The 24131-nt window shown below is 42.5% G+C and overlaps 1 protein-coding gene across 6 annotated transcripts in view; it reads right to left on the bottom strand.

The window, feature by feature from the left end:
• Positions 1–24131, bottom strand: part of scrib (scribble planar cell polarity protein) — a 73478-nt gene that overhangs the window by 38821 nt on the left and 10526 nt on the right. For all 6 annotated transcript variants that reach the window (XM_046056655.1, XM_046056576.1, XM_046056492.1 and 3 more), the window contains exons 2-8: positions 4497–4614; positions 2896–2974; positions 2250–2339; positions 1791–1847; positions 1325–1388; positions 339–413; positions 41–185 (exon numbers count right to left, since the gene is read on the bottom strand). In XM_046056655.1, coding sequence (XP_045912611.1) covers positions 41–185; positions 339–413; positions 1325–1388; positions 1791–1847; positions 2250–2339; positions 2896–2974; positions 4497–4614 — 628 coding nt within the window. The remainder of the gene's footprint in view (positions 1–40; positions 186–338; positions 414–1324; positions 1389–1790; positions 1848–2249; positions 2340–2895; positions 2975–4496; positions 4615–24131) is intronic.

Raw genomic sequence — 24131 nt, 5'->3', positions numbered from 1 at the left:
TAAAGGCAGGGCTGTTTTTAGTCCCCCTTGTGTCTCTCACCTATGCTGTCTGGGATGACCTCCAGCAGGTTCTGTGTCAGCAGCAGGTCAGTGAGAGCCAGGAGGCCGTTCAGCTCTGAGGGAAGCTCCTCCAGACGATTCTCGGACACATCCAGACACACCAGTCTCCGGAGGTTCCCCAGCTCCTAAACACACAAACAATAAATACCACTTGCAGTGAGCCATTGGGAGTTAATTCTACATATGTCTAATGGAGTTTTACACATATTTCAAAAGAAAAAGTGCAGAGTTCTCGAAACACAGCAGCTTTAAAAACTTTTGTATTAAACTGTACTTACTGGTGGTAATGAGGACAACTGGTTACGGTCCAGCCATAGCTCCCTCAGGTTGGGAAGAGCACCAAGGGTATCCGGCTAAAAGATGGGAAGAAGTAGAGAAGAAAAGGAGGGAGAGCAACGGGGCAGTTGGTTATTTGTTATTGTGTGCTCTGATCAACACACGCAACAGTCAGTGGAAAGCTGCACCATTTGAAAACTTTCAGAGAGGTTGAAGCACAGCAAACAGAAAGCATGTGCCCTAAATACATGTAGATTAATCAGATGATTGAAACATGTAATGTTTTAATGTCAGTATGTGGTAAAACAATGATTTTAGCTTTAGATTTACAATATTTATGACTTTTGCCAGACTAAAAATGATCAGTTTGACAAAATAAATTATCTAAATTGATTTATGTGATTTTTCTATCTATATGCTGTTAATAGCTAAATGATTCAAGAAACAGGATCTTTCAATACAGCTATTTCTTTTTGCTGAAACTCCAAAATTCATTCAGTAAACATGTATGCGTCTGCTATGTTGGACTTGTTGAGCTGAAGCCTCCAAAAATGACCTTAAATGAAATGTCTAAGTGATAAATTAAATTAAGGAGAATGCAGGCAGGCAATGTTTCATTATAATGTCAACTATTTGCTCTGCCTCCGCCCTTGTCAGGTCATGAGACATTGTTTATCCTCTCCTGTTGAGGCAGGTGGGTGTTCCCAGGCTTAAAGCAACACTCACTGCAGGCTATGCGGTGCACGCAGGGCCTCGGGTCCGACAGACCGGCTCTGCTGTGCTTGGCGAGGTAAACGTGTTTTGGATCATTATTAATGTGGTGGGGGTGTGAGGAAGATATTTGTAATAGATGTCACTGTGTGTGTGTGTTTAAGACTATTTTAAAAAGGCACAACTAAGGGTCTTGTCTGAGCACTCCACAGTACAATGAGTGATCTAGTGTTTATCTTATTGCATGGTTAGAGGGGATGATGAGTTGTTGACTTACCAAAACTTCCAGTTCATTGCTGCCCAGGTCCAGCTGTTCCAGTTTCACCAGGAAAGAGAGCGACCTGAATATGCACACAAAATAGCACATGCAGTAAGTCACACAAATATGCGCCCTGAAAGACCTAAGAGCAGAGCTTTGCAAATGATTACAACATAGCAGTCATTCACATGTCTTGGCGTATTCAAAGAATGTTTTTAAAGCCACGTCACTCCACGTAACTGGGGAGTTTCTGTCATGTTCTTCCTCGCTGCTATAAATTATTTCCCAAAACTATTGCATTTGGAGGTGCGAGAGAGCTCACGTTGAGTTTAATGTTGATGTTTAACAGTAAATGTAATAAAAAGTTAAACATCAGTAACAAATCCTAATGTATTGTGGGACCTTGCATTGTCAACAGGCGCTTATTGCACTTGCTGTGAGGGTGGGGAATTAGATAAGATGATGCATATGAGATGACACTTACGTGGGAAGAGACTTGAGCAGGTTCTCCCTGAGCTCCAGCGTCACCAGGTTGGCCAGGCTATAAAAAGGAGGAGCGGCAGTGAAAAGGAGGCAAGTAAAAGAGAAAGAGGGGTAGGCGAGAAGAGAGGGTGGGAGAGTAAGAGAAGGGAGAGGGGAGGCAGGTTGGTTAGTCAGATGGCTAGTCTGTTCGTCTGGGCTGCCTGGCATGAAGAGGGGCTCCTCCATCTGTCTGACAACAGCAGAGGCCCAGAGCCCAGCTGCCACAGAGCCCACTGGGCAACAGAATTTCACTCCTTGAAAATCTGATCAGTCTCAAGGACCTAACTGAGTCAAAGGCCTTCAGTGTGGCTCTTATAATTTTGACAAAAGCAGGATCAGAACATAGCATAAGATTTTTTATTTCATTTTACCCCATCAAATTAACTGCTATGAGCCATTGTGTATGTGTCTCTGTACATACTTTCCAATGTCGTTGGGCAACGTCTGCAACGACACATCATTGAGTGCCAAGTGTGCCAACGCTCGGAGCTGAGTGAAACCATCCGGCAATCTGAAAAAGAAAGACAGGAGGGAAAATAGTGGAGGGAAACTCTTGTTGTACAACGCATGGGATCACTTGACTCTCACACACACACACACACACACACACACACACTAGGCTATTGGCCGTCACATATTCCCATCTGTTAAAACATTCAGCATCAAAAGCTCTTCTGAGTCGTTTATGTCGATGAAGTTAAAACACATAACGGATTGGGGATGTGGCAAGACAACTAACGTTTTAACTTAAGAGGGATTAACTAGTATCCATGTTAGGTTAACGTGAGGCTTGTGGTTCATATAGGCCCTTGTTTAGTCATTCAAGATTCAAGAATTGCAGATACAAAACAGCATAAAGTGCATTCAAAAATGTATACACACAATATGAGTCACTGCACGTGTAAAACAGGTAAGCAATGCAATTAAAGCAAATAAATGATACTGATCATGCTTGGTGTCATTTATCAGAGCTGTACTACTTCTCTCCCCCTTTTTTGCATTTGGGCATCACATTTTCTCACAGGGAAGATGAATAGATTGATTGGCTCTTCCCACTCTACTCTTACCTGGACAGGGGGTTTCCACTGAAGTCTGCGATCTCCAAGGCCCTGCAAAACTTAATGCTCTCAGGGATCTCAGGAATGTCTGCAGGAGAAAAGAGGAGGTGGGTTGTGGTGGGGGGGGGGACAGAAGTCAGATCCATGGAGACACAGATGTAGACCTACGGGCAGCGGTCATATTTTACAGAGCACATCATTTTAAGTTCCTTGTAATCACAACCAGATGGAGCAGGGAAGTGAGAGAAAGAAATGGAAAAACGAGACAAAAAGAGATGTTTTACCAGAGAGGGCACGGTCAAAGGTTACTGTTACATCTGCATTTTCCCTTCATCAAGTAAAATTTAGAGAGCAATCCCATTTATAGCTATTTTCTTTCATCCAAGTCATAATTAACTTCATTGTTCCCCTGTTACTTCAGTTCTTCAGTCTTAACAGGATGGTCTTCCCATGTATGGTAAAATGCAGAAATTAAAGGAGAGATAAAAAAAATAAATTAAAAAAGGAGGGAAAGACAGATTCATAACAGATAAATAAATTAAAGTTCAGAGCTGGGCGGTGTAATGGCTTCTTTGATTATAGGGCTGTTAATCTATTTTGCATCTGTTCTGTCATCCATAGTTCAATCAAGTATATTGTACTGCAAAGCAAGAAACTTAAAAGCAGTTTTTTACTTTGGTGTTAAATGGATCAATGCTTGCACTGTTGGTGGGACACATAATTGCTCCTTACCAACAGTTTGATATGATAAAAATAAAATGATAAAGACATCAGTTCAACTTGTGTTTTGGTGGTGCAAATACAGAAGGCACAAGAGGAACTCTGACCTGCAAAAGGTAAAGAACTTTTACCACTGGACCCTGCAGGTGCAGGTTGAGAAATCCCTACAGAACCGAGCAGCCTATGATGCTTATCTGGCTCAGCGTTGTCCTGCAGCGGGAGCAGGCAGACAGATGGGAAAGGCCCTTACAGGCCACTGCTCCCACAGCACTTGATGCAGTGTGTAGCGGAGCAGATGTCCTATATCTATCATGTAGGCCCTTCCTGCCACTGAGTATCAGTGTATGTGTGTGCAGCATGCAAGGACACCGAGAGGGCAAGATATTTGTGTGTGTGTCTGTCTGTAACAGCTGATGAGTAGCAGAAATGAAATAGCAGCCCCAAATGTTTCACCTTACAGTCTCTGTAGCTTGTATGCAATATTATTTTTGGCTGCATTGTGGTGCTGAATTTATATCTTTGCTTGTCTTATAGGAATATATCAAGGGCATGGAGATTCACGAATATATGAATGTCTGTTGTGCCTGGGGGTAGACTGGATAATCTGGCAAAGACGGCTAGCTAATATTTATCTAATGACTGCTGCTAGTGTGTTGATTCTCCAACTGATTTGGCTCTGCTCCTGTTGCTTAACACCACATATCATATTTACAGACCCAGCCCCCTTGTTGTTTTGTGTGGTTTTTGGGTGGTCTAGATTAGAGCTGAGGGTTAATTTAAGACACATCATTAAAGTAATTGTGTGTTAATGTGTTAATGGGTGGTCTTGCACGCAGAGGTGGTAGAGCAACTGACACAGGGAGCTTTTTTTCCCCCTCCCATTCATGTACCATTTCTGGAGATGTCCAGTTCCACGAGCTGCATGAAGTTGGCCACCTCAGGAGGGAGTCTCTGGATCTCATTGTCACTCAGGCCGAGCTTCCGTAGGTTCAGTAGTCTGAAGAAAGGCTGTGGAAACACATCATACTGTGTTAAAAACAATGATGCAGCCAGGATGGATCAGAGGACAATGTTTAACAATTATACTTTGTTTGCAATGCTTTTAAAACCATATACAGAAAGACTTATTTTCACTTTCTCTTTTTTTTTGACTCAATGTCTAGTCTAGTTGCCAGAGCTCAAACAGACATATTCAAATAATATTTGCAGACAAACTGTTCAAAACCTAAAAAAAAAAATACTCCATTGTAGTACACTGTTAGCCAAAAGAAAAGCAGCACATCCTCACATAGGAGAAGCTGGAACCGGATAGCTGCTTGAAAAATAAATTAAGAGGATAAACTGATTACCAAAATGCTTGCCATCAATTTTCTTGTCAATCGCCTAATCAATTAACCAACTTAACATTTCACCATTACTGTCATTTTTAGACCAACAATGGACACAGAGGAGTGCGATCATCTAACGTTATGGATGGATAAAGTGTAACTGCAGGCTCAAACACGATACGTTAAGATTACTGTTATTAGTGTTTTAAATGTTGTCTCTCTCTCTGCCTTAACCACAACTGTAAAGTGAACACACAAAACATCCTTTATATTCAGATGAGGGCCGTCTCCACAACCGGTTTTAAAAGCATTCCACCATCATATTCCCAAAAACTCCTCCTCACCATGGCAACGCCAACCAAACAAAGTGGCTCTCGATAGGAGAGCTGAGGAGAGTCCTGTGGCCATGCCAAGTGCTTTCACAAGAGCCTGGTTGTTGGATGGGACGGCGCTCAGAAACATTCCTCCGCCGGCCGCGTTGTGTGTCATCTGCTGTTCAGATGGACAGACAAGACAGGCTGGCGAGGAACCGCAAGAGCAACAGGCCAAAACTATGCAGTTATTAACCCCTCAATCAGTCCTTGGTTCTGCAGCCCACAGAGGACCCACTGTCTGCCCTGTCAAAAGCCAGTCCGCTTCTCAGACGCCGTAAAGGGGGAAGACTCTTGAGGAACTTGCCGACTTGGGTTTTTTGGGGAAGGAATTTGAATAAACTCATTATTTAGGGATACTTTCTGAACATAGGGTGCACAGACGTCTGTAAGCTTGGAGCCTAAACCTTAATTCAAATTAAACCTGGCCCACTGCTGAACACAACCCTTGTGTGTCAATTAAAATCAGATTAATATACTAAATTGAAGAATCCAAGTAATTTCTACTTCTGGGATTTTTGTAAATGTAGCACTGTTCCACTCCTTTCCAAGCTGTTGCATAAACATGTAGAAAATGAGAGAACACAAAACCTTCCTTGATGTGTATTGTCAGGTTTCTGCTTGACAAAGTGTGATTAGAAAAACACACACTCACACACACAAAAAATACAATATGCTGGGCAACAGCTCTACAATTACGCTGCCAAAGAGAAGAATACTGCAATTCAGCTCCACTCTGTTCCTGGATGACAGACATTTCCTGCTCTTAACTAGTTGTGTGTATTGTGTTTGGACAGGGAGTGAGGGGGCTACAGTGTTTTGTCCCAGAATCTGTTCAGGGTCTACTGGCAGTGTAAGACGTAGCTTGTCAGTACTTGGCCAATTTTCTAAATTTCACAGCATTTCACTGCTATTTCATGTTAGCCTCCCCACCTCATGGAGAGTGAAATGGGGGTGTGGGGGGAGAAGGGAGGACATAAATACAGGAAAAGGATGGAGCCAATGAGAGACAAAGCGGGAGTTGGCTCCCTGACTAGCAGGTGACAGGTATCAGATGACAAGAACAGGAAACCGTGGGCCAAGCCCATATGGGAACCGGCCCCCAGGAGGGGAGGCAACCTCGCTGGCAGAACAGGTGACACACGGAGACAGAAAGCCTTTCAGGGAAAAACACACACACACCTGGAAACTCATGCTGCACAAGAACACGCTTTTCAAAACATTATGTAAACTTCCCACAAATGCTGATGAGGTTTCAGGTTTTTTCCTTCCCACAGTGAGGCAGTAAGTAAAGTTTATTTAGTAAAGCTCACAATGTGATTTACAAGCGTAAAATGATTAGAAATAAGACCATTTAAAACCAAACACTAGACAGCACGAGGCGAGGCAAAGGCCAGTTTGAATGAAAGAGTCAACTGCTTGTTAAAGGCATTAACAGAGACTCTAGAACGTAAGTCTATAGGACGAGCGGTCCACAGTGTTGGAGCCACCACTATAAACGACACGATCAACTCAAGTTTTCAGTCGAATGTGAGGAACGACCAGTGAGCCCAGTCAGAAGGCCTGAAAGTGACCAACTCATGATATCAGGGTGGAGCAGGTCAGTACTCTCATACTAAAGTATGCAAAGTTAGATTACTGCAAATGGACAATCAGCAATTCTTCCATCCTATCTAAAACAATCGCCCAATAAAAAGCTTTTACATCAGTGCATTCCTCTCCTCTCTTTATATCGTCCAGAGCTCGATCGGTGATGATGGGAAAGCTAGACAGTAATGCAATCATGCCTGGGAACAACTACATGAGCACTCACAGACATGGCCATTCACTCCTGAGTGGCCACTCAGTGTTTTTCTGGTAAACAGCTATACTGTTGTTCACTCTGTCCAGCTTCACCAGCTCCATCTAAGAAAACCAAGATTTGATTTACCCCATGTTTAGCATCTTTCTGAGAACACTTTCAATAACTGCAAAAATTCCATCAATGAAAGCTGGACCTGATGTCCCTGCTGTTTCCCACCTACTGATGTACTTTCAAATCAAACAGTGGTGAACCAACAGTGTTATTCGGGTCAATGGGTCAACTGCAATAACAAGTGGGAGCAGTGGGATTTAGAGTACTGCCAACTTCTCTTCATTGTATTAGTGAGCTACAGCAGTCTACTCAGTAACTCAGACAGCTTTTACAGGACTGTGCGCGTGTATGTGTGTCTGAGACCATTTGTGAGGCAGCACCTTGGCGAGAACCAGTATGCTACACTTCCTTTATACCTTTGGAAGTTTTAATGAGCCCTTGTGAGAGTTGTTTCCTTAAGGCTGAGAGGGAACCTGCAAAGAGGAAGATACAGCAGTGGCACAGAAAGGAGTGAGAGGACAGGTGGGTAAGTGACAGCCGTGACAGCAGAGGGCAGTGTGGGGTCTCAGGAGCACTTACACAGCATACCAGTCAGCACAGCCCATTTGTAAACTACCATCGGAATACTAGGCTATATATGAGTGTTGCTCATCCATGAAGGTGGAGGATCAATTTTAAAGTCTTTCTGCTACAATACTCAACAGCATGTTTCAATAGTAAATATTTGTTGTTTACAGAGCTACAACGATTAATCGATTAGTTGTCAACTACTACATTTTTGTCCAACTATTTTAATAATTGATTAATAGGTTTTTTTTAAGTGAAAAAAAAGTCTGAACGTCTGATTCCAGCTGTTTACCTGTGAATATTTTCCAGTTTCTTAACTCCTCTACTTCTCTACTTCCTTTTTACCACTGCCTTTAATTAAATCGAATTTAAGTCTGTAGATTAATATCTTACACTGCACTGTAACGTTTACTGTCCTGTTCTATCCTGTTTTTATTTTCTATTTCACCCTTTAAAAATTGTATGTCAATGTCTTTTTTTAATTTCCCTACAATGCTTTTATGTTTTATGTAAAACACTTTGAATAGCCTTTTTATTGAAATATCCAATACAAATAAACCTGCTTTGCCTCTATGACAGTAAACTCATTATATTTATGTTGTGGACAGAACAAGACATTTGAGGACGTCTTCTTGGGCTTTGGGAAACACTGACATTTTTCACCATGTTCTGACATTTCATAAACCAAACAACAAGTCGATTAATTGAGAAAAATAAATCAACCAATTAATCGACAATGAAAATAACCATTAGAGGAGAGCTAGCATCAAGTAAAAAGCTTGCGGCCATGCTCTCTTTTTAAACTGGGAGGGGAAAAGGAGTAGGAAAATTAAATTAATGTTGTTTAAGACAAGTATGACAACTGACGCAGCTGCACAGATTCTGTTGGACTGTGATCAGGTTTTACACACAGGGGAGGATTGGGTCTGTGCAACATCCACAATGTGAGCAACTCAAGCTATTACTTTGTCTTATCTGCATCGCCCTGCTTAGCTTACATTCCACTCAGACAGTGTGTTAACATGCCTCAGGATGTGTGTTTGTTAAGTGTGTGCATGCATGCTTGTGCATTTTGCAGACGACCTGAAGTCACAGGAGAGAAGATCCTGTGCTGTAGGTCTTAAGCCAGCACACAGCATGGTTCAGAGAGCTACAGTAGTAGGACTCAGCATGTGTGTGTCGGGGTGGGGGGTAGGGGGGTGTTCGTAGAGCAGCATGTTATTGTGCATATTTGTGTGTTCATGTGTATTAGCAGGGGTGGGTGTTTGTTTAAGAGTGTTTATGAGTGTGTTTATGTGCACTGGGAGAGTCTGTAAATTCACAGGGTTGAATGTTTATGTTTGTGGACCTCACACCACTCATAAACTAATCAAAATGTTGACTACAGATACCCAAAGTGTGTGTTTGTGACACACATGAGGAGTAAACTGTATGTCCACTGTAGGTGCAGTGAGCTGAAGCCTGATGTTTACACAGGCTGCAGTGTTCTAGTCAAGTGACTCCATTTAGCTTATGGTTTCCCTCCAATCATGCCACCAGACTACAGACAGAGCAGGCTCCTCCTGCCCCGCAAACACACACACTAAATTCCACCTTCCTCTTACAGACCACATTTAGTGTGCAGGAGACTGTAGAGAAACCCCAGACACTCAACTCCATGCTTGCCCAAAAACGATTAGCCTAAAGTCAGGTTCATTGTTTAAAAAAAAAGAAAAGTGCTAGTATAATTTCTGCAGAAACAAAAAAGCATGGAGGTCGTGGCATTTAGTGAAACACAAACAAAAAAGGGCTGAGCCAACTTGATCAGGCATGCAGAGGCATTTAATCAATGGACCCACACATCTCCAAGTTTGCTTGAAAGAGGAAGTCAAACTACATGCCATCACTAAACCTCTCGTCTATTCTTCCCGTAACCCTAATTTTTCTGTTTCACTCCAACACACTTCCTTTCCTCTGTAAGTGGAATTTCTTTTTACACATTCCAGAGCCTCTTAATCTGGTGCCAAATCTGCCCAGTCGGCCTAGTCCCCATGTCCCCACTCTTCCCAATATCAATTCCCTCACAATGCACACAAACTACACACATACTGGGCGCACACTACTGGGGTGAGGGGGCTCAAATAGAGGGGAGGGGAAGAGCACATGCTTTTGTGCCAGCCTGGGCTCTTTCAGTGTCCGGGGGAATAAAAAGCTGAGAGGGGATTTGGTTGACTGAGTAACTTGGTCGGTCACTCCAATAGCAAACCTCATTACTGCTCACTCGTTTTCTTTAGATAGCCGCAGTCATTGTTGTGGTATAAGCTCAGAACGTGAGTGGCCACAGACATAAGACAGCTTCAGCACAATGCAGTTCAGCATTAAGAATCAATCTTCCCCCTCTTACTGAACTTATTATCTTCAGTGCAGGTGGTTACGTTCAGCTAAAAGCACAAGCACCTGCAAGACTACATGCTCAGCCATTTCAAGGCCAATGCTAATGGAGCAACATGGGCTGATGCTGCTAGCCCAAAGCGTCCCCTCCCCCTGCAGAGCCCTGTTTGAAACCCAAAGTTCCCAAAACTTCTACACATGAATGACACCCTAACTGGTCCTCTTCCCCTCCTCCTTCCCACTCACTGCTCTCTCTCTTGTGCTCCACCTCTCTGGGTTCCCTCCATTTTCTTTGGCAGAAGGACAAAGGCCAAGCAGCCAGCACCACACAGGGCTGTCAGTCACAGGCCAGCTCTCACTGCCCCCGTCCCCGCCTCCCTGCAGCCCAGCTAGGGGATTCCTCCATTGTCCGACAGAGCACCGCGGAGAAGAGAGAGAGGGATAGAAATGGAGGGAGGAAGACTTGAAAGAGGAATGTGGCAAAGGATAACAAAAGGCAGGAATGACTAAGGAGGATAGAAAAGGGGAGAACAGTGCAGAGAAGAAAAGGAAGATTGTGTGCGAAGTAGAGAGCTGGGAGAAAGGGAGTGATGGTGGATTATTAATGAAGAATAGAGGGTAAAACAATAGAGACCCCCACAGGGCTCGGGACACACAGCCCCACTAATGGGGACGGAGACTTTAGCCACCAACCAACAAATTATCTCAGACTAAAGACTCACTGACCTTTTCTCTTACAGCTGAATAATGTAATGTATTAATCAAAACACGCAACAAATCAATAGACTGTCATTAACGCGGTTTAGTCAGGTCCACTGTGGTCCATATGCACAGTACCATGGACCTCCTCAGAAAACTAAAACTCAGACCGACAATACAACCACCCACCCACAACTACAAACCTACATTCAACTTCCTTCACCCACGCTCTCCCACACACTCTCCCTTCTGTTGCTGGCAGCTCAGGTGTTTTGTGAGAAAGAAAGACAAAAGAAAACAAAAGTGCATATATGGTTTAAAAAACAACATAGCGAGTGGGCAACACAAATACCCCACATGCCACACTCGCACACAAAGAAAAGATGGCATGTGTGTACATTTGCCTTTCTATGGCAATTAAATTGTGCTTGTGTGTCATTATAAAACACTGTGTGTGTGTGCAAGTGTTTGCATTTCACTTAAGTGGCACTTTCAGCCGTGACTTCCCTTATCCGGCTCTAGTCCCTGGAGTGGCCACACAGAGAGAAAGGCGTGGTGAAGCCGGTATGACTGACAGCGTAGCTACTTACACCTGTTCTGGGGACTTTCATCTGTGCAGAGAACAAACACAGCCGACAGCCAGGCCCAGCCATGTCTGTGCGGTCTACCACTACATTTTGGCAGTTTTGAACTACAGTAGACAAACCCAGCTCAGACAATGAGAGGAGATAAGAGCTGTAGCTAAACATAAAAAAAAAAAAAAACACATTTAGGGAACAGTTTTGCCGTTCGTCAGTACAGCCAAAATTAGCGTGATGAGTTAAAATAGAAATATAATGACATGTAAAGGTTGAGATTTCCTGGGTGACTAGATCAACTTTGAAACAGCACAAATTTAAAAACTTTTTTTTTTTAGCTGTATATCTGCGAGTTACATTTTGACATTTCTTATAAGCTATAGTTTTTAATCCATATATGCTGCATGTTCCATGTTTGTGTTTTCAGCAGCTGAGCCCATTTATATTTTTTAAATTGAAGCTTATTAAGGGAAAGCAGGCATTTTATATTTTACATGCTCTCAATGATTAATTTACTATTGAACTCTAACGTGTATGATCAAGTAAAGACCTAGGGCAACTTGTAGTTATAAAACGCGTTGGCATTAATAGTATTCTCTCAGGTTCAGTCTGCCCTCTGGACAGCGCCTTTGGTGCTTTGTTGTGCTGCCATGTTGTCTTTAGTGAGGATGAGTCAGTGAGAAGTGGATGGATGGCCCTTGCTGAAGGGCTTTGGGCCCGGGGATTGTATATGTACACAGTTTATGAATGTGTGTTAATGAATGGGAGTATGTGAGGGAACTTGTATATGATTGTTGGGTTAACGATTCCTTATCTGAATGAACGGGGGGAAGCCTGGGAATCTGTTTAATAACTGCTCAGGAAAAGAGGGAACCCTTTATTCAGGGAAAAACAAAACTGAACCAATGACAATGTGGCCCACATTTAACACCTCAAACTATCTGCTAATGTGAGTGCCAAAAAACGTCCAAAGTCAACAGTGACAACAAGGGCCTTTCCCCCCTTTGCCTCCAGGGAATGCGGTTGACACAATACTATTATGTTTCAGTGGATCCGGCCTGCATACAGCCAAATGTGACTCATAGATTCCTTTTTGACGGCTGTTTGTACAATATCAACACAACAGAAAGCCTATATCACACTTGTGTCTGTTGATGCAGCCTCCTGGGGGCCAAAAGAGGACGACTGAGAGAGAACAGGTGGGCATGGCATTGTGTGACCTCATTGTGAGGCTCTTCCATTTACACATATAAACATGGCTAAAGACTCCCTCTGTGACACATGCACAAATTATGGCTACACCTTCTTAGGTTTATAAAATACAATGAATGTTAAAGTTGAGTTTACTATTGGTGTAAATGTTCAGTCAATGATTTATTTCCTGAAGACAGATGTATAATAATGGTTGTGGCATGTGGCACTCTTGGATTTGTTTTCTGTAACAAGGAATGGTTATTGTTTGCAGCAAAGCTATTTACAGTCAGCATTTTAAAATTAGATAGGCTAATCGCTGCTTTTGTTACTAAAACCATCCCAGTGATAGAAAAGCTTGCACCAACAGTCCTGGGACACTATGTGCGCAACTTGATTAACAAAAACACACAGAAGAGGGGAAGGGAGTTAGCAGCACAGCAATGCCAGTGCAGATTTGCAATCCAAACCAAATTCAAAGCAGCAGCCAGGCTGAAAGAGCGCTTACACCTGCCTACAGTTTGCTTCCATTTCAGGTTTCATAAAGCTTATGTTCCACCTGACTAAAATCAATCACAACACTGGAGCAAGACAATCAATACACTGTTATTTACAGCATCCTACTTCTACATTGGAGAAGGCAGGAAACAGAAGAACAACAACAATGGGGTAGCGAATCAGCCAGAGGGAATGACTGACCAGCCATGTTGGCAGGGAGGGGGGTGCAAATCTACAGCCTCTGTCCAATGAGGGGGCAGCATGACAACACAGACACTGCCTGGAAGTGTAAATGACTGGCCTGGAACACAAAGGGATGGGCCTCCAGTATTGTTTATGCTGATATATTAATGGTCAAGCAAGCGCTCACTGCTCCCATTCAGACTTTGCTGCTCAGTTGAACTAATGGCCAGAGATTCTCCAGCTATGTTCTCACACAGCAGGAATGAATGAGTTCACAGGGAGATCAGAAACTGTAGAGGAGGCCCTCCACCTCCATGCCCACTCCCTGACTTCATCACATGCTCTCTCATTCTCTTTCTGTGTTCCCACAAACATGACACAAAACCAGAAGCCCTATTGTTTATAATCCACAGAGGACGTTTGGCTCTTTCCTGGATGGACTGGATCCGGCATGTGCTGCCTGCCTGGCGGCCAGCTCTCTGTTCGTCTCAAGGTAAAGCTGTGCAGCAAAGGACCAATGCGGCAACAGGGCCTCTGGCATTAAGTGACCAAGGAATTGTATATACACAAGTAATTTGCTGGCTAGTTAAGTATAATGTCAACACATAACATGGTCAAACACATTAGCACATAAATAGAATAAAAGGGCATTGACCATGCTCTGTGGAAGATACAGAAGGACACTGAGACCATTTTACACACCTTCATCTCATCACGCCTTGATTATTGCAATAGCCTTTTTACTTGCTTGAACCAAAAATCTATTGATCGACTCCAGACTGTCCAGAACTCAGCTGCCAGGCTTTTAACCAGAACAAAAAAAACATGATCCCATCACCCATTTTAGCTTCATTACACTGGCTCCCAGTAGGTTTTAAAATAGATTTTAAAATTTTACAGATTAATTTTAAGACTCTTTATGGCCTCTCTCCCTGCTATATCTCTGACCTTTTAGTACCGTACCTTTAGATCCTCAGGCAGAGGTCTGTTCCAGAGGCCCGATTTAAACTCCAGAGTGTTTGCTGTTGGGGGGGCCCCGAGGCTCTGGAACAGCCTGCCCTAGGAAATCATGTCGGCTGAATCAGTTAAATCCTTTGAGTCCCTTCTTAAAATATGCATATATCAGAGAACCTTTCCTGATTTTAACTGACTTAATTTTTCTTAAAAATGTTTTTTTTTATCCGTTTTGTGTGTTTTATTTTCTGCCTTTGTGAAAGCACATTGTGATGTGGATCCTTGTCGTGATTAGTAATGAAAGCTGTTAAAACACTAAAACTGGGCTTTCATATGAAGACTCTCAGGCAGAAACAGAAGCTCTAGGCCACCACATACAATAAAATATATAATACTTCACTTCTCATCATAACTGTGCAGTGACTGCATGAAGCTACATCTTTTACTACAGGGACAATGTCGAATATTACACCTTAAAAACTGAACTGACCAGCTTGTGTTGTGAGTGCACGTGCAGCCTCAGTACAATTGATGCATTGTCTGTGTCCAGGTTGTGGCCTCCTTCATAGGATCATGTGGCTCAGTGTCTATCGTTTTCCAGTAACGGTCTTGGCATTATCCCACTTGCAGCGGGCTTCACACAGGTCTCCGTCTTTATTTTTCTCTCTCAGGAATGTTCCCTGACCGTTTGAAAATGACATTGAAATGGACAAATACTGACATAACATGGCCTCACTAGTTTTTCCCATACAATGTTAATATTTTATTGACCTGAACAGGTACTGCACAGTACATTTGTATTTAGAAATATTGTGATATTTAGCAACAGAGTTTCCAAAACAACCAATATTTAATGTTGCCAAGCTCTGAATCACTACCCAACGCTCATTATTCACAGAACATTTATCAGAGCATTCCTGCAAGTCTCAGCTGACAGACTGAACAGCGAGAGAGTCTGATAAGAGGCATTGATAATTAATTGTAATTATAATAGGTTATGTTGGATTTAGGTTACACTTCGGTGAGAGTGATTTTGGTGCTTGAAACACACTGCTTGGAAAAATAAAAATCTGAGCTCAGTAAATCAAATGCAATAACCGGTTGTCCATCTCAGCCCACCTACCTAAATTTGTAGTGTTACCACAGGTCACCAGAAAAGTATAAAAATCTCAACACTAACTTCTATGAGAGGCAAACCAGAGCAGCCCAAAGTCACCTCTATGTAGTTCAATGATATCCCAGCTAAAAAATGGGAAGTGGAAAAATAACTGTTCCACTTTAGGTGTTGCTATACAGTGTCTCTGCCTTGCTTCTGCAGCTTTTTCAGAGCCCAAGGACACAGCCTGACTAATATAGGAGCAGGTCTTCTCTTCCTCTCTGCTTCTGCATGACGTGTTTGGCTCAGGAAGAGGCCACGGTGTTGCAAGCAATCGCCATGGCCTCATGGAGGTACAGTAGGTCTGCAGTGACAGCCCATCTGGTGTCTCTCCTTGACAACACAGAGTTTACGTGCCCCTGCATCAGGCAAACCGCTGGCCCTGGGAGAGCCATTACCTTGGAGACCGGCGTTTGTTCAATGAACTTGCCAGGGAAACAGAGAAGCAGAAACCTCCCTAGTGACACTCGACTGACAGTGAATGAAAACTGAGCCTCGCTTGGTTCAGACACATTTACTGCTCAAATATAAAATACAGTATCTCAACATCTGCACTGTATCATCCCAGGAGAACAATTACTGTGATGTAATCTGACTTCATGTGCGTTATCATTTAATTTCGGTGGTGTTTTCTTTATAAAAAACACCAGAGGAGCACTCAGCACTTCAGCAAATACACATTTCTCGAATATAAGACAGAAGACGGGGATGCCGTTACTTAGGATTACAAGTCAAACCCCATTAAATATGTCATGGAGACAGCAAAATTAAAGAGTTGTCTGCACAACCCTCCCACACGACTCCAAAGAGGATCAACGTCAGGAACAACTAAAACACTAGCTCTAAGCCCATAGGCAAGCACAAGCTGATCCCCCCCATGGCTGTGTGAAGCACTGCTCTTGTACACGACCAGCGTCGTGAACCTGGTTTGTGATAGCAGATCTAAAAATACACAATGGAGGAACCTGATGATGCACATGAAGAGAAATCACACTCTGCTTTAGAGCACAGATAGCACCTTTGCCAGTATGCCACATTCCCTGTCTAACCAAGTATGAGGTGACAGAGTCCAACGAAACGTGGTGAACATGTGCGATCAATCTGGACTTGTCTTCGGCCTCAGCTGACATGTTCATGCGCTCACAGGGCTGTTAAGACTGCTGAGCTGCAGCAAATGTCACACACACAATCACAGACTAACCTGTGGTAGATAATACATACTCAGCAGCTTGTTCCCGCAATCCTCCTGTAGTCTGCTATCAGACATGCAAAATTAAACAGAAGTGATTTGTTGAGTTATCAGTTGTCCATTACAGGTAATATAAATGTTCTGCTTACAACCGTGATTTACAAATAATGCGGCAAACTGTCCACCTGCAGAGTGTGGGTAAGGTGCTTAGGTCAGTGTTGGGTAGTAGTTACATGTCATTTAGTTACATAATTTCACAGGGGAAAGAAAATTTATAATATTTGTTGAACAATAATAATACATTTTTTGCTTTGTGTGTTTTTCATGTGCACAATGTCTTCCTTTGCCAAATTGTAACTGGTAACCTACTACATTTCCAAAGTAACCTTTCTAATACTGGATAAGGTAAAGAAGTAGTTCAGAAATGAGAGCCAAATCATTTAAACACAAACACACACACAGTGATCGTGGATTTAGCTGAAGCTGATAAGGGACCAGAATCCCAGCATTTAAACTCCAATATAATTTGTTTTATTAAAAGCTTTACATGCAACAGTTTTAGCTTTTGTGAACCTAAAAGTGGAAATAAACCAAAGAAAAGGTGAAGTGAGGCAGAAATATGCCCACTCAAGTTGAACTATTTTGGACTTGAGGGTGAAATTTTGTTTAACACAGTTCAGCAAAAGCGTAGTCTAAGCATGCACTCAAATCAGTCTGGATAAACAACGGATGAACTATGACTAATATATGCACTCGGTGGGACATTTTCGGCCAGCGTTTACACTGATAATTGATCCGTCTGCAACAAGCTCACATCAGCCCGTATATCAGCCCAGCCAATTTATCTGACGGGATCTAATCTAAAAGACAGTTTACGCCTACAAAACAATAAGGCATTGCCTGCCGCTGCTAAATTAGATGAAATAACCTTACTGAGACCTGACAAAGTATGAATTTGATGAGACAAGCAGTGCAATAGAGGTGTCATTCTTTCAGCATTCCCATTTGTGTTTAAAGTCCCAGAAGTTCGCGGGCGAGCTTAATTAAAACATTGCTGGAATAAGTGGAGACCCATATTTAACAAGGGGAGGCTGAAATTAAGCTTGATTAGCTTGAGAATTCAACTGAAGTAACATGTGATATCATACATGCTTCAGTGCCTGTGTGTGGGCTTCACCAGCAGGAATGTGAAATGTGTAAGTTCAAGTGTGTGCGAGAGTCAGAGAGGGGAGAGTGTAGTGCAGCTTCCAGAGGGCAAAGCAAAACTCCTGGAGATTCCTGGCATGCCTGCGTTTCCGCGGATGTCACGTGCTGCAGTGCAAACACAGCTATACTATGAGCTAATTACACAGAGCACACATTCTCGCCTCAAATGTTTCACACAAAAACACATTGAGACAGTTAAGGCAAAGTTACTTAAAGGTTTAGTGTGTAATATTTAGGAGCATCTATTAACAGAAACGCAATATACATAACTATGTTTTTAGAATGAGCCATATCTATCTACATACACCGCCAGGTTGTCCGCTATGTTTCTACAGTAGGCCAAACGGACAAAAGTCTCTACAAAACACGTTTCGTCAGTACGTTGAACATAGACGAAGATGGAGACTAGTTTCTGAAAAGTAGGAAAATAAGTGAAATTTAGACAAATGGAGGACTACACGTATTATTTAGCACAAGAGTCGACAAAGGGCGTTGTCCACCGTAGCTTCTCCTGCGCACTTGCAAAGGGAAGGGTGAGCGGTGACTAAGCCGTTGGTTGCAATTCACGACCCTCGCCACCATATGCCACTAAAACCCACACACTCAAGCTTTTTAAAGAGTTTATCAAAACAAGAGTAAATTGATTCAAATCGTATTTGATTAAAGATCGCAAAGCCCAGATAAGTTCATCCTTCAGCACAAAAGATTTATATTTTGTGCATTGAGGCTCCTGGAGCCTAAATATGGTTTTGTGACGTTTGACTGAACTCTAACAAAACATTGATGGAAGATATATAATTAGAAAGCTGCCCAGTGGGAGATTAAAGCAAAGAGAATGAACACAATGTGATTGTGAATCGCTGCAGTTCCTTGAGTTAAAATAACAGACTTTTACTATAAACAATGCCCTAACTGCCAACACTCGCTGAATCAGTCATCGGCTGTTCTGTTGTGACCTTGTCAACTGACTTTAAAGCAGAAGACGTCAACGCAAAAAAGCAAAAGAAAAGGGTTAAGTGCTGAGGCCAAAACACATGTGAGCAGAAATTCAGGGTATGCTTGCTGCACTGGAGATGAATAGATGTGCTCGGGGGCCAACTGACTGACACGCACTCATAGCGGATAGTCTCCTTTTCTACAGGCCTGTTACTGCTTGGTTTGTTATTCATCGCTGGCATGAGCATGACACATACATGCGTGCGTGCTGCTTTGTTGTCTCCAAAGAACCCTGCTGTGCTTTCTGTTGACCTCTCTCGTCTGTTCTCTCAAACATTCACCCATCAGCACCTCTATTAGGAGCCAGAAGTTGGTCATGTGGCACAACCCCACACATTTAACCTGTGTTATATTGTGTTTGCTCACAAACCAATTAACCAACCAGGACCACGTGTCATTGTTAAATTCCAAGTGCCTTATATCAGAAAAAGATGCTCCTAAATCAGAACTATAGACTTTTTGCACACAGGTGGCCCTGACCTACTTATATTTTTAGTAATACAATATATTGGCCTGGAGTCTGCCTTATACAGCAATTCACATGCAGCCTCAATGTTTTCTCTGTACTTTTATGCAGCTGTGTTGCTTGGGGGGAATAACAGCAGATTTCACACATACCTGTCAGTTTGTGATTGTTGCAGGGCTGTAGGATAGTGAGTTATTTTGTACAATATCGAGGTCGCTATATTATTTATCTTTTTAATCTTTTGAACTAGAGATTGCTTTATATAAACTAACAGCCTTCACTTTCACTCTCCAAATATTAAGATATCCTGCCTCAAATTAAATCTATAAAATCAAAATGAAACCATTTTCTGCCTCAATCTCAGCACACATCGGACAAAACAACCCCGCATAAAACTGACATGCAAAGAAGCGAGAGGAAAACAAATTGAAGCTAGACACTAAACACCATTTACTAAAAAGAAGAACCACATATTACAACAAAAACGTCACACTATAAATAATTTAAAGTGTCCATACTTTCAGGAAAAGATGATCACATTAATGCTTTTGAACAGAGCTCTTCAGTACACACAGACACATGTGTTGTAATATGACAGTGGGCATGTAAGTAAATGATGAAAAACATGATAGCTAAATAAAGCCATTGTAAATAAGCAAGTGCCAGTGGATTTATCTGTTGACTGTTACTCAGTACATTGACTGTAAAACACATCCATGTAAAATATTGATCAGTGCAGGAGTTACACCTGAAGATACACCTTCCAGCATGCAGCAAAAAGACATCATAATCAAATACAACATGGTAGTTTCCTGGCACATGAAGACAAAGAAAACATGTTTATTCAGTGATACTGGTTATCGGTAGGCAAAATCAATAGTGTTATCAATAAGGAGGAGAAGTAGACAACACAGCAATTTAGATCAGCTTCAAGTGAGTATATCAGATGATGATAACTTAAGCGATCAGGAAACAATAGTACGGTGTTGCTGCGCAGTACACATATTTGTACTTTATCAGCGAGCAGCTAAATAATGTACATGTGCAGAACACATTTGTTTTAGAAATATGTAATTGTGTGTGTGCGGGAAGAGTATGGATGACTGCACGTGAATAGCCGCCCAGCTGTCTCACAAAGGCTTTTCAACACAACCACAAGTAAGCTCTCAGTCTAACTGATTATTACACATTTTAAAATATTCTCCCAGATTAGTTCCTGGCCAATATAGATCAATATTAGCCTGAGACATATTTAATTCTGTAATTTATGCTTTGGGTTGGTTAGACTGATATTAACAGGAGTTATGAAGTTTAAAAGCGAGACATCAGTTCTCAATGGAGCAAAAAAAATTATAAAAACTTTTCTGTTACTCAAAAATGCACAACATAATAGTTTAGAGACAATCATCAATCAAATTTGGCTCAGTTGGGAAAAAATATTCCCCAAATGGAACCAAATGTTTGCTCTCTGGAGCCCTGTAGAAGACAGACAGCAAGATAGTGAGTCAAGTGAGGAGTGTTCAAGTGGTGTACACAGTGCCATCGCAGTAGTAAACACTGCTGCATCCCCAAGTGTATTACCGTCCTCCTTTATCATGACTCGGGCTTAACATTCCTTCACGGGTTGGTGCCACAGTGAGATTACAGAGAAACATAGTGCTTTACATCTTTTATCATAAACTCTATCAGTCAAAGACGCTGTGGGCTTCGGAGTGTGTATACAGGAGAGAGGGAGAGGCTGGGAACAAAACAGAAACACAGCTGTGCAGGAGGAGGAGGGGCACTGGAGTAAACAATAACAATAAAACATAAGCCGATTTTCTCAAACCTCCTGTTTTTATGCCTGGACTTGCTCTACAAAATCATTTCCAGAGAGGAGATGGTCTCACGAAACAACAGGGCATTCCACGGCTCACTTGATTATTCCCTCTTCCTGCTCGCAGAGACGCTCCCAACAAAAAGGAATCAACAAGAAAAACACAGGCGTCAACAAATCTGACCGGCCCCAAACCTAGACGCTGACTGAGTTGCCCGACAGAAAACAAAACCAAACCAAACCAGGGCTTTGTGCGCGTCCTGAAGCAGCTCTGCCACCAGGACTAGCCCTGGCAGAAAGTCATCCTGAATCGGCCACCTGTTTCAAAACACATCAAAGCAGAGCAGCTCTGTTTTGGTAGCTGTTACGTAGATGAAGTGGTTGCTAATTAGTTAAATTGTGCTTCTCACTACTACTGATGAGTACGTATTAAAAACAGCATGTGAGTGAAGTGGTAGAACATTTACTTCCTCTAAAAACTAGCTAGTATCATCTACTGTAAACTGGCAGGAGATAAGAGAGCTGAAGTGAGGGATAGTGACCCATCCAAAGCCACTGGTACAGAAAGCGTGCTGGGCTGAGGATATAAGGGCAATCACGTTTCAGAGCGATAGATAGAAGCCTTCAATGACTGTGTGGCCACCAGATAACGGGTAGCATTTGTTTGTGGTTGGTTTTAATGCCGTTCCGGGTAACCTTTTCCCCCCACAGGGACATCAGCACCCTGACAGATTAGCCTCAAAGGACCATTTGTGTGACTGAGAGTGGAGTTCTTAAGGTCCAGTGTGATCAAAAGGCTCAGAAACAGCATCCTATCCCAAAGGAAATGTCACCACTCCAAACTTCACATGTTCATCGACGGCAGCAGCCTCTTTCTGAGCCTAAACATAACCTGCTGAACCTGTGCCACACACAGACAGTTTACTCAAACAGAATAAACTTTTGGCACAAGAAGACCTCAAACTGCACAGCTAACAGGACGGGAAATAACCAGCCTCGTCCTTGGCAATTACAACTGGCTGTTTACCAAGCCTTACTGACAGCTCGCAAATATTACTGTATTTCCTTTTCCTTCTCAGGACAGAACATAAGCACTACTATGTACTTCTGAGTACAAAGAAGAATCGGAGATTGTGCTGTGGCCTCATATTTAAAGTTAAATCTTTATGCTAAAAGCCTCTTACATTAATAATCAAAACATCCAAAATCCAGTAAAAAAATTATTTTCTCTGCTAAAAAACATGACAGAGTGCAAAAATTATTACTCAGTTATTCAAGTGAAAAATACCAAGCATTTCCAGGTTCCAATTTCTACTTTTCTTTGTCTTATTGGATATTTTCGAACTGTTGGTCGCACAAAAAATACTTTGGACTTTACTCATTTCTGACATTTTATTGAACTAACAACCTACATTATACTCTACATGTTAGTTGTAGCCCTAACATGATGTGAATTAAGACAAAGGTGATTTTGCTAACTGAATTTGCAGCTTGAAACCAACAGGAGACTTTAGCTCTTTAGCATCTGAGAAGCAATAAAGTTTGCTTCTTGATTTGCATTTTAGTTTGTGTTTATAATAATGATTTAAGTGTGCCACTCCCTGCTCCTTGATGATACAGGCAGGCCTGTGGCCTTTACCTCTGAGGTTTCTAAACACTGGCAGCTGGGAGGATGATCAACACAAAGACAGTGGAACAAAAACAAGAATATGGCGTCGCCTTGCACATCTCGTCTGTGTGTACTTAACGCCTGTAGCCAACAGAGCTCCCGTCCTATCACAGTGCTCCAGCAGGGCAGGCAGCCCAGCCACAGACTCTCCCCTATCGCAAACAGCTGCCGCCACCACCACAGCCATCAATTATTCACCGGAGCTTTGCCTTCTTGTTTACCTTTGAGGCTGGTGACCAAGGCCAGAGTGCAGGGACGAGTGGTGAGAACCAGCAGTACGAGTGTACAGACCAGTGTTAAATTCAAATCACATCGCCGAAAGGAAAGTAGGGAATCATTGGACGCATGTCATGTGACAGCCCAAGCCCGAACAGGAAATGCTACTGTGCTGAAAGTCAACAGGACCACACAGGGTGGAACCATCAGCATTATCATAATGGGACTGAGAGCTGTAGAGCTGTGTTTCTCTACCTCAAGTATGCTTGTAACCAATTGATAATTTCTATTATTGATTGATTTGCCAACTTTTATATGTAATTGCTCATATAGTCTTGAAAATGTCAAAAAATAGAAATGGTAAATGCCTGTCACAAGTTCTCAAATTGCTTGTTTTGTCCAAAATCCCGTGATTATTATACGAAAAAGGAGGAAAGCAGCAAATCTTTACATTTGAGCAGCTGGAAACACAGCAAATGTTTTCAGAAATGACTCGGAAAAAAATGTATCGTTGATTTATTGTACAAAAACAATGCATCAGGCAGTGATTGAATTATGGGATGGGAATGCTGCATTTCAGGGGCACTGCCACTGACATTGTGACACAGGTCAGTGGCATAAACAGATGTCCACATGCACCTTGTGACCGCTAGTGTGCAGGTTTACATCAAAAATACTAGAGGTGTCTTATAGCAGCATTGTGTTCTGTACTGAAAGCTTGACATTACCCAGTAACATTGCTGCCATTTCACAGAAAGAATGCATGATTTCTCAAAGTGAAAGGGAGGAAAGTAGGGAGGATGTGTATGTGCTTGTCAGATAGGGCAAAGCAGAGCATCCATCTACACCGTGTAGGAGTCTTCAGGGGACTGGCTGTTGGCTCTTAGACCACTTCTCTGGCTGCTTCTTTCCCACCTGACACCGCATGTCAGCCCAGATTCTGATGTTCATGGATGGATGGATGGCCTCGACACCAAAAGTCCCGGAGGACCACGGATCAGCGGAGCTCAGCTCAGTTCCCTGATCACTTCCTCTCAGTGGAGGTGCCAGAGACCCTCCTTCTCCTGTTAATCCATCTCCGGAATAAAAATACACCCCCCCTCCCACTACTACTACATACTCTCTCTCTCTCGCTCTCTCTCTCTCACACACCTCCCAATACCCCTCTGTCCCACCAGATTTAGGGGGAGGGGGCAGGCAGGATGTGAGACCAGCTG

Source organism: Micropterus dolomieu, linkage group LG01, assembly GCF_021292245.1.
Source record: "Micropterus dolomieu isolate WLL.071019.BEF.003 ecotype Adirondacks linkage group LG01, ASM2129224v1, whole genome shotgun sequence".
Classification (NCBI taxonomy): Eukaryota; Metazoa; Chordata; class Actinopteri; order Centrarchiformes; family Centrarchidae; genus Micropterus; species Micropterus dolomieu.
Note: the sequence above shows the minus strand (reverse complement) of the source record. Positions and strands in the feature narration are given on the sequence as shown.